Genomic DNA, 10,957 nt, shown 5'->3' with positions numbered 1-10,957 from the left:
CCCCTCCATCAAATACAATATAGTAATAATAATCTCAGGGACACTTATATTGTTCCTTTTTTGGTTTGCTTTGCAATATAAACGCTTGTTAATAGAATCTTATTTGTCTGGAAAGGCTTTGTACCTTGTACAACACAATATATGAATGTGATGATTCAACCTGTTGAGAATCTTCCTTCAACTATGAGCAGTACTACCCCTTCTTCTTCATCTCAGCATGGGTAATTACATCCATATCTAGCTTCCTAGCTGCTCTTATACACTTGAAAATGCTCCTACTTTTGGTCATGAACAAGTAAAAATAAGATAAAAAAAATAACGAGTAAAAATAATACCCCACATCTAAACCTGAATTTAAACTGTGGTAGAAGTTATGTGAGGAAGCTCATTAGTTTGTTCTTTGGGTTCCATTGCAAAACGTCAGATGGTCATGTTCAGATAGTCTTTTAATTTACCAAATGTATGAACACTTGATGTAACCGCTTTTTCATACAACGCTTTGAGGTATTCCCAGGTATACTCAACTACAACCTTCACAAACCAAACAACCCAGAAAAATCCGACGACTAGCCCTAAACCTGGTACAAGGATCATCACTTCTAAAATCAAGGCAAGAGTTCCAAGCAGGAGACTAATCTTATTGATGAATGATTCTGCCAAATCCAAATGAGGGCGAGCTCGCACATGGAGTATTCTAGAGCCAATTAGTGATCCGATATAAGCAATTAGTGCAACGATTAGGGACACCATAGCTAGGTAGTCTGTGTTGAACAGGGACTCGTCTCTGGCTCCCTGCTTCAATTGGAAGAAACCGCCTAATATGGCGATGAGGGAACATATGTATTTATCCACCTTTGTAGAACGTTCTTCGCTTGTGCTGTTATACATATATAGTTAATGAGAAAATTAAATAGAATTTCATTAATGAATTATCTACAAATATATAATGATATGATATGGCATTAGGGAACATGTGTACATACCACGTCAATTAATGAATTTATCTCATTAGATGTTGGTTGTATACATCACATGCCAATATAGTTATAAATTAATGAAGCCAACATATCATCTAAAATGAACTAATTGAAAACGTATGATATATCTATAAATTAATGAAGTCAACATATCTTGTAAATTCAACTAATTGAGATAGTATGATATACCTATAAATTAATCAAGCCAATATATCATTTGAAATCAACTAATTAAGTAGGTGAGTTGTAACAAGGTACCTAGCTAGCTGCTATTTTCTTCCATGTTTGTTAATAACGAATCGATCTAGAGTTCTAGACATTTGACGCTCTTAATTTCTCAAAATAATGCCTATAGTTATCAAAAGCTGATTTTTACAGATTAATTGCTATTTAATCAGTTCTTTTTGGTCTCCCCATCATTTTTGCCTAGTCAAAAGGCAAAAAAATAAAAATAAAAATACAAGCAGAGTATACACAGTGCACTTACCCTTCCAGTTCGAGACGTAGAGGGACGTTAATGGCAATGTATGGGACACGATTCATCTGCGTATATATGATACTTCTGTACAGAGGAATACAAAAACAAAATTCAGATCGAAGACTCGTCAGTCGTCACACCTTCACACACACACAGACGCAGAAATACACTTACCCTTCCAGTTCGAAACGTAGAGGAATGCTAACGGCAATCTCTGGGACACGATTCATCTGCGTATATATGATACTTCTGCCAGTATGGGCCGTCAAGCTTAAGACAGTACTTAAGATGGCAGCTTACTATTGAACCAGAAATATGATTTTGTGAGTGAAAAAATGCAGCTCCGCTTTGCCGGGAGTTGTGCCGGAGAGGTGACTCTTCTCAATTCTATTTATAGACGAAAAAACTGAAGGATTGCGCTGATTGGTCCTCACCCAAAATGCTTTTTCTAATTGCCCTCCTTTCCCTCCCCTTTGTCTCCTCTCTGATTGGAGGGGATCCGGTGCTCCTCCTCTTTCTTCTTTCCCCTCCTTTCTCTCCTCTCTGATTGGTCACTCAGCCTCTCCCCTGCTGCTAGGTTTTCATCTGTGATTGGTCAGCGCTGCTGATTTTTCAGCAAGCAAGTTCTGTTCGCGTAGAAATATCAGCGCTGCTGACGTTGCGGGGAGTTGTGGACCCATCACCGATTCACCATAGATCATCTTGTTGTAAGTTGTAACATTAAGCCCAGAGGCATCCGCATCATACAGCATCTTATTGTCAACTTTTACTTTTCGTTAATTCCTTCAAATATGATTATTGACTGGAAGATTATAATTACACACTCCAAATTGCTTTCACCGTACTTTTTTAATTTTTTAATATTTTTTTTTATCAAGTGTTATTGATGTGTAGAAAATATTAAATAATTAAAATAGTATGGAAAAGTAATTTGAGGCGTGTGAATATAATCTCTCTTATTGAAATTAAAGCTCAAAGAGTATTATTGATATTGAAAGACATTTTCCACTGTGGATCCCTCTTTCTTTGGTCTATGGATTAAAACTTTATTTGTAGTTTTTGGTCAAGATCTTTTAGTTTTAATGAACGTTATTATTTTAATAATAAATCTTTTTCAAGATCCTCAGGTTTTAATGGTAATGGTGTATGAATAGGAACTTAGGAAGTAGACGGTAAGTAGTCCAGTTTGAATGGTAATAGTGTTTGAATAGGAAGTAAGACTACTTCGAAACCCCTGGCAATTCTAAATGTTGGAAGAGAGGATGAATATATTAACTTTTGCATCCATTATGCACGATGCATATGGGAAGTGGCGCTTTTTTTCTTGTACTACAAGTGACGTAAAGAGAGAGGGTTGACGAGATGGTATGTGGTACAGAATATCAGTAAATATCATGGCTGGAAACAGAACTTTTTTGATCCATAACTTGGACCTGGAAACAAACCATGGACTAGGAATAGACAACGGTTATAACCGTTTACCGGTTGGGTAATTACCCAAACGGTTATACTCATACTCATAACCGTTTATAAATGATTAACCATACCCATAAACGCATACGCATTTAACCGTAACCATTTAATACCCGTTTACCCATTTACCCTTTTTAACCCGTTTATCTTCTTTTTTTTTACCATTACCCCATTTTCACCCGTCTACATGTTTTTTAACAACTTGAAATTTAGAAAAAAAATTGTCATAACTTTTTTTTTTTTTGATAATTAAACACCGTTATAGGTAACATTCATCATACATTTCCGTATTTTAATTTTTTAAGTCCTTATACCATTGAAATAATAGTTTACGAACGATATTTTTAACTGTTACCAATGAAGGTAATATAATATTTGCTAAGTATTCTTGGGTTATGAAAATTGTTTAGAAGATGGTATTCTTGGGTTATTTTACCCATAATGTAAAGTATTAACATAATATATATAATGAGCTACATTATATTATAATTAGCTATAAAAACCATGCATTATAGTCAATAACATTGATTTAAGTTTTGTCCGATAAAGAACATGGTTAGGAAAAGGATTACACTTGTTGACCGTGAATCATGTCTTTTTGGCAATAATCAAAAGATGCAACATTCAAATTGAAGAGATGTGATTGTTGGGTTAATAACACAACTTCCCATCCCCTGTCAAACAGCGGCATATATAATTTTATTTTTTAAATATTCAATATTACATATATAAAATAAATGGGTAAACGGTTATCCGTTTATAATCGCGGTTAATATTCATAACCATTCATTTAAATTTCACGGGTAAATGGTTATACCCATAACCGTTTATTTATCTAAACGGTTACTCATAACCGTAACTGTAAAGTTTAAATAGACGGGTAACTGTAGTTACCCATAACCTCGGGTATTTTGCCCATCCCTACCACGGACATTTGAAGTTTCATGGTAAATAAATTAGTTTAACAATGAGCATAAATAGGTCCATTGTTGAAGTGGTTAAAATAACAACGTTCGTTTAAAGCCTGATGTAGTTTAGCTAAATATATCACGAGGCAAGTCTGCGATCGCAAAAAATTTAACTAACAGCTCCTTTTTAAATCTACAACGGGCTTTTATTGTTATGCTTATAATTTCAATTTTTTTATTTTTTAATCAATCAATATAATAATTTAGATCTTTATCGAACCTTATCTACGATTTTCAGATCAGACGCCGCCAACCACCAGGTCTACCCCATTCGCATATGTCGACGATTTCTCCGACCCCAAACTACTAATTTCTATCTCCAAAATCTCACTCCCTGTACATTTTCTTTGCCTTGTTTGCATATACTATGTGAACCCTAATTTTTCTTTTTCTTTGGGCATCTCAGGTGCTCCCAATACTGGATCTTCGTCTTCTTCTCCAACTAGAGAGCATGAGATTTCGCCGGCGTATGTCTCGGTGGATGAGATTTCAGAGGCGATGGCGGCTTTGGCACAATCGCCGTTGTCAGTCGAAATGGGAATCGATCTCCGAGATCGATTGAATTATGGGCGGCGAATTGATGGCGGAAAGAGGATTCATCTAGCCTAGCTTCTCTTGGATAACACTGTCAGCTCACTATCTCAGAACACACTCTAAGCTCTTCTCGATCCATCAGGTCAAAGTTATTTTTCTTAATTTTTTAGTTTATTCTCTTTTTTGATATTTTCCTATTATCGTATTGATTTATTCATAATGTTTCTGTTCTAGAAATTGGTCTGTGATTTTATAAATTGGTATAAAGAACAACATTTGGTTATGTATCATGATTAAAATTCTGGGGTTTTTTTTTTCCTGCAGGTTCAGTAGTAATTACTAGTTGTTTTGTTTGTTTTACAACTCTTTTTTACTGTTTCATTAGCTAGGAAGAATCAAATGGGTTCCAGTTAATTGACTAATCAATTTACTAAGAGTAATTTCAACTGGGACTTTAATCTAACTGTTGGTGGATGGAAATCCATGCCAAATAGGGTATATGTATGTCTGCATGATTGTGTTTGGCCAAGCTCAATGCTTTTGTGATGAGATGTTTCAATTCTCTACATTGTTTCAAGTATTGAATCCCCATAGGAGATCTCTGGATTCAACGTTGGACATGTCGATTTTTCTTTCAGGAAACATCCTGAGATGAAATTCTGGTGTTTAAGAATTTTAATATAAATTTTGAGCGATGTTTCATTCTTAAGCTTTGCAGTTTCCAGTTATATTTGCACAAAAGACTTGCAGACAGGGTAAACATTTTATATTAATTTTTGGGCTAATGATTGATTTGGTTTATCGCATTGGTTTGGTTAATCGTATATAGTATATATTTGCAAAAATATAAGTAGTGGCTCTATTCAGTAGGTTCATAATCGAATCATGTGTTTATTTACTTAAATTGCTTCCCGTATTATAATTTGTCAAGAGTTCAATTGCCAAGGAATACATTCATAGAAAGGTTTAGAGGCAGAAATTGTACATAAAACGCTAGTTTTAGAGGTAGTGCGGTTGAGAAGAATATCTAGAAACTTGATGATTGTAAGTAAGTTCTTGGCTGCATTTGCTCCATTCTCTGCATATGCAATGCTAATTTTGCACTACATGCTCTTGTTGGAGTTAATTTTGTACATCTGTACAAGTCTTTACTGATTAATTTTTTTCTTCATGTGTGGACTGTTGGAGACTATGCAGATGCTTATGTTTATGCAGATAGAGAGACAACAATTGATGAGGCTCAAGCATTAGGTGCAGTATTTCACTCTCGAAGTCCTTTAATTGGAGGTGTTCAAAGAAATGTAAAGTCTTCACGTGACAATGTTCTGTTTGGTACCCCTTATGGATAGTTTCTTATTTCTCAGTATAACTCATTGGTTCTATGGTTGCCTTTAGTGTACAGCTTGTAATATTTCAGTATGTGATTTTATGTAAAATTATTATATTGTAGTAAATGTGCAATTTTGTATATATATATATATATATATATATATATATTGGAATTTTTTTATAACGGGCGTTGGCTGTTGTTAATGTATAATCCACAACGGCTATAGCCTGTGGTGTTAACCCATGGTAGAAATCAAGACTTTCTATCACATTCAGATTACTAACGGGCACCATGTCCGTGGTGAATTGTAATCTACCACGGGCATTCACCGTGGTTGATGAGCTTTTTTTCTTCTAGTGGAATGGATGCAAAAATCAACGTTAAATACTGGACTTCTTCCTAACCTTGTGATTAAGCGCACCAGCATGGACACCCATTGTTCCGGGCTCGAAGGCTCGTGCGGTTTATGTTACACTCTCAGTTCAACAAATTCTTATGTAAACTTATTTTGATTAATCGTACAAGTACACTCAGAATACCGGAAACCAAATTAAGGATGACTCAATTTGGCATAATTTGTGTACAAGTACAACTCCACGGCTTAAAAAATCCGAGGGAAGATCCATGCAATCCGATGCACTTCTGTTATTCTATGGAAAGGACCGCTCTCCATGTTTAGGTTTGAGGAACAGGAGAATTATCAATAGGATATCTTTGCCGTGGTGGGCGCCTTGTCCTCTTACCCCGACAGGTGAAGTTTCTCTCCTCAGGTCCCTGCAGCTCGCATTTTGGTTGCTCAATCTGGGGCCGGCTAACTTCAGCCACACTAGTAGATGGAGCAGTAGTTCCCATACGCTTCCTCCCCCTTCCCCTACCACCCTTACCGGAATTTCTATGTGACAGACTTGACTGCCAACTCCCACCAGATTCCCTAATCAACCCTTCAATTATTTGAAGATCATCAGTCACCTCATTTTGTGACAAAGAAGCAAGACCGGGAAGTACATCTCTCCCGAAGTCCTTCCTTTGCCTCCCCCTCCTCGATTTGCCTCTTTGTGGCCGTTTTGACAATGTCCCTTCCTCTATGAGGTTGTCTGAATTTGGAGGCACATAGCATGGCTGCTCTTCTTTGGTTTCCACCAAATTTAATGTCATGTGCTCAAAATAATCCATGTCAACGGGAAAAGCCTCTTCATCACAGGAAGTTGGCTTAACCTCTGCCGCACTTCCATTGTCAAGATTTCCATCATGTGAAGAAATTACTTCTGCAAACCAAAGAAGGGAGTCGTTTTCCAAAGCTTCCAGATTGCAACAAGTGGCATTTTCCTGCATCTTGGGAGCTTGAGATGCTGAGATGGCAACTAGAGCCTCGGCTGCAACTCTGATAAGGCCCTCATGAGGTGAGTCAAGAAGTTCCTTACGTCTTCTTTCAGTGGAACCTTCCCCATATATATTTGTTTCAGCTACCACCGGTGCCTCCAAATCTATCACAGTTTCTGTCCTCATAATTGAGGAAGCGGCAGTCGTTTCAGTTTCTTCTTCGGTTAAACATCTATTTAAATCTATTTGGTGTCTTGAACCAGAATTCTCATTTGAAAATCCCTTGTCTAGAATCAGACTGTCTGCTTTCAGTTGCTCTCTACATATGCGTCTGCTTTCAATTTCTTTGGAAGATTCGCCATCACCAAATGGCACTGCTTCAGGCCAATGCAATCTTCCTTGTCGGCTTTCTTGGTTCCTCAGCCCATTCAGAGAAATTATATTTTGTTCACAAGCTCCTTCATGCAGATATTTATTAGAAGGAACATCATTCACATCAATAGCAGGTTTGACATCCACCCGGTGACCTGACGCTGAATGGTTCCCTTGGCAGGCAAGGCTCATTGAGGGGTGACAAGCCTGTAATTCATTGGCCTCCAACTTAGTGCGGAAGAAAAAACCGCTTTGGTGTGACACTTCGTCTTTCAGACTGGGAGTTGACGGTATTGAATTACAGTCTAGAAGCAATCTGTCCTTGGTAACTTCACGGCTTTGTGGCATCATGAGTGAAGCGCTATTAGATTGTGTGGAGGTATTAATGGAAGTGCTTACTTGAATCGATGTTAAGTTCTGGCTTAAGCTACTTGGAGGTATTGTCCAATTAGGAGATGACTCGGAAATGGCTGCATCAGATTGCGAAGTCATAGCAGATGAACTTATATCGCTTTCATAGATTTCTATACCAAAAAGTGTCCTCTTTATTCGTTTCTCCGTTTTATTCTGATCAGAAGTGAAAACCTTTGCAGGAGGATCACAGGGTATCCTAGCTTCGTTTTCTGATGATTCACATGGCTTATTAAAATCTTGAAGACCAAACTTTCCGCCAGAAGAATTTCTTGTTTGCTCTGAAAAAAAAGCATATCAATCCGTTAGTCCAAAATGAATAGAACTGCAACCCTTTGTAAGATTTTCCAATCTTGAGCTTTATTAGCAGTAAAGTAAAGGATGGAGGAAACATGATTAACTACTTGTTTGGTGATGTCAGTAAATGGTAAGAAATTCACCAGGGACATATTCATGTAGTCTAATTATGAAATAGCTAAGAGAGTTTCTTCTCTAAAAATGAATTCTAGAGACAGACTCCTCGCCTGACCAGCGTGCATCTGATAAGAGCCGTATGTGCAGGCAAGAATTTGAAAGTAATGAAACTTGTAATGCGGTAAGATTGAACAGTTATGGAATTTAGAGCTTAAATACAAAATCCGAATTACCAACGGAAATAAACACGAAATAAGATAACTAGACCCTTACCATCTCTGAGAGCATTTGTTGACCACTCTTTTTGGATTTCATTCTTTAAATGCAGATCACCAACTCTTCCATCCTTCCCCGTTTGTGGGTTTTCAGGGAATTTCTTTGCAAAAGGCCACATAACTTTGTACGCATTTGCAGATAAAACCTGCCTTTCTATCTCCTCTTTGGAGCTCGGTTGGTTGCCAGACATTATGACAGAAGTTGAAGCAGACACTTTGTCTATCTGAATAGGTTCATTCAGATCAGCCAAACCAATGCTTCTTACTAAATGCAAACCAGAGCTCGACACACTATTGTTATAGCCAGATTTGTCAGTTCCCGACCCCAAACCTCGTTCTGGTTCTTCTTCATCACTGAGGTATTCATCGGCTGGAAGTTCAAGATTGAACAATCTTCTTCGAGGCTTCTTCACTCTGGAATCCAAAGATTCATGGTCCTTCATCCCTACTCTACTCTGGCTGGGGAGACTGCTGTTTCGCAGGGCTTTTCCAATAGAATCACAAGGAGATTGGCTGATACAAGTACTCAATGTAGATTGTCTACCATAACTGGAATCCACCAAGGGTAAATTAGAAATATGCCAACTCTTTCTGTCGTCTCCAATCGGAAAGCTGGATGATGAGAAAGTTGATTGTGATATCCCTGCTACTTTTTGATGTTTGAAAAGCTCTTTGCTTTTGATCTCGTTCATCAGGTCCTTTTGCCTTTCGTAGAGACGATGGAGATCATTGAGCTGAATAAGAAAGCACAAAGGCAAAGGTATTATACTATTGGCTAACGAATTTGAGCACTCAAAGTTCGACACTTTCCTACCAATATAAAACCGCTATTCAATCTTTCTAAATGCTACAATAAGTTCTATGACCATTACTACACCTTAGAACTCAACAGATATAGGTTCTAGAATATACACCTGATGCCTGAAAATTGTCTCATGCTTCAGAATAGTTTGCCTCAGTTGCTCCTTATCATGTTCGTGAAATCCATCAATAACTGGCCTTGTCAAGAACACTTCGTATTGTTGCCCATTGTTCAAGTTTCTGTTCTCGTGGAGTAGGGACCAGCTCCCATGGCCGACATTGCTGCTTAGATTCTGTATGGAACAATATCCCGGCAAATACATCTTCGACTGCACTTTAGTTCCCATTCCTGCAATTAACCCGAGAAGCATTAGCAAAGTTCAACTTAGAAACAGTGAGAATTCAACTTAGCCTCGGTACTGTCAACACAATCAGCAGAAACACATCATCAGATTGCAAACAGAAACTCGCTCACTAGTTCCGAAAATTTTCAGTCGTATTTCACATCAGAAAACTAAATAACTAAGAAAGCAGAAATCTTTACTCAGCAGATAGAGTAAACCAGCAAGAACTCGCGAAATGCCTAGCTTTTAACACATAATTCAAAGTTGCATTTCATTTTCTAGTGATTATCATTAATCCTAGCTCCACGTTAGCATATTTCAACCCAATGTTCCTTTCCTGTCCATGATCCATCCAAGATTCTGGTCAAAAAACGAGGCCGAATTTTCTCGAAAGGAAAGAATTTACAATCTTAAGTTTCAAGCAACTCTTAAGTTACGATTCGAAATTTGAGTTATGACCGTTCATCTTACGGATTAAGAAATAAACAGAGTCCAAAATCTAAGCCTTGATTGAAAAACAGCAGAACCAAAGATATTAAATTATATATACATACATACATATATAATTATATATAGAGTCAAATATACAAAGAAATTTATAGAAGAAACAGATTACAGATAACTAAATTACAAATTAATCTGCAGACTAAATTAAAAAATTGAAAATTAAAACAGAAAATTGAAAATTACCTCATATGGTTAATAATCTTCCACAAGGCCTTCTCAGGATTGCCCTACAAATTCACCAAAATTTCCGACGACCCACAAACCAATCCAACTCCATCAAACTTCACAGCCGCAATACAAAACAGCAGCAACAAAAGTAGGTACTTCTGTTCTGAACTAACATTAAACAATCAGGAAAAAAAGAAAGAAAGAAAAAAACTGAGATTACTGTCACAGAGCAAATCAGATCTGCTGCTGGAGCAGAATCTGATGAGAAAATCAGAGAAAGATGTTTCCTTTTCAATTTCCCATATCCCAAACACAGAAAGATCTTTCCTTTTTAATTCCCCCACACTCAGAGAACCCAGGAACCAACAACAACAAATGACTTGTTCAAGAACAACAATGACTTTAATTTGTCAACTTGTGGTCTGCACATTTATTCTAATATTATGCCCCCCACCCTCTTTCTTCTTCTATGGCTTTTGCTCCAATGATTTTTTCCCACTTTTAATATTACTTTTTTTATTATGGGTTTTTGAGAAAATGTGAGATAAAGAAATATATTCTCTCGGTCACCCATGACCAACGAAT

General features: G+C 37.1%; 1 protein-coding gene and 1 long non-coding RNA gene across 3 annotated transcripts; one reads left to right on the top strand and one right to left on the bottom strand.

Moving 5' to 3' along the window:
• Positions 1–4,020: 4,020 nt before the first annotated feature.
• Positions 4,021–5,900, top strand: LOC148689267 (uncharacterized). Its single transcript, XR_015958611.1, has 2 exons — positions 4,021–4,156; positions 4,303–5,900. It is a non-coding gene; the product is annotated as an uncharacterized LOC148689267 (long non-coding RNA).
• Positions 5,901–6,241: 341 nt separating this feature from the next.
• On the bottom strand, positions 6,242–10,957 carry LOC137749219 (uncharacterized). 2 transcript variants are annotated; one of them, XM_088689477.1, is made up of 4 exons: positions 10,388–10,957; positions 9,467–9,702; positions 8,551–9,286; positions 6,242–8,144 (listed from the first exon to the last, which is right to left on the bottom strand). In XM_088689477.1, exons 2-4 carry the CDS (start codon positions 9,698–9,700, stop codon positions 6,436–6,438), a joined length of 2,679 nt encoding a protein of 892 aa, XP_088545603.1. In that variant the 5' UTR covers positions 9,701–9,702; positions 10,388–10,957; the 3' UTR covers positions 6,242–6,435. The 2 variants fall into 2 exon arrangements, with proteins under 2 accessions (XP_088545603.1, XP_068345431.2); XM_068489330.2 differs by lacking the exon at positions 10,388–10,957 and having other exon boundaries at positions 9,467–9,724.

This window comes from Pyrus communis, chromosome 17 (genome assembly GCF_041283825.1).
Source record: "Pyrus communis isolate YQ-2024b chromosome 17, ASM4128382v1, whole genome shotgun sequence".
Taxonomy (NCBI): domain Eukaryota; kingdom Viridiplantae; phylum Streptophyta; class Magnoliopsida; order Rosales; family Rosaceae; genus Pyrus; species Pyrus communis.
The sequence above is the reverse complement of the archived record's forward strand: the minus strand, read 5'-3'. Positions and strand labels throughout refer to the sequence as shown.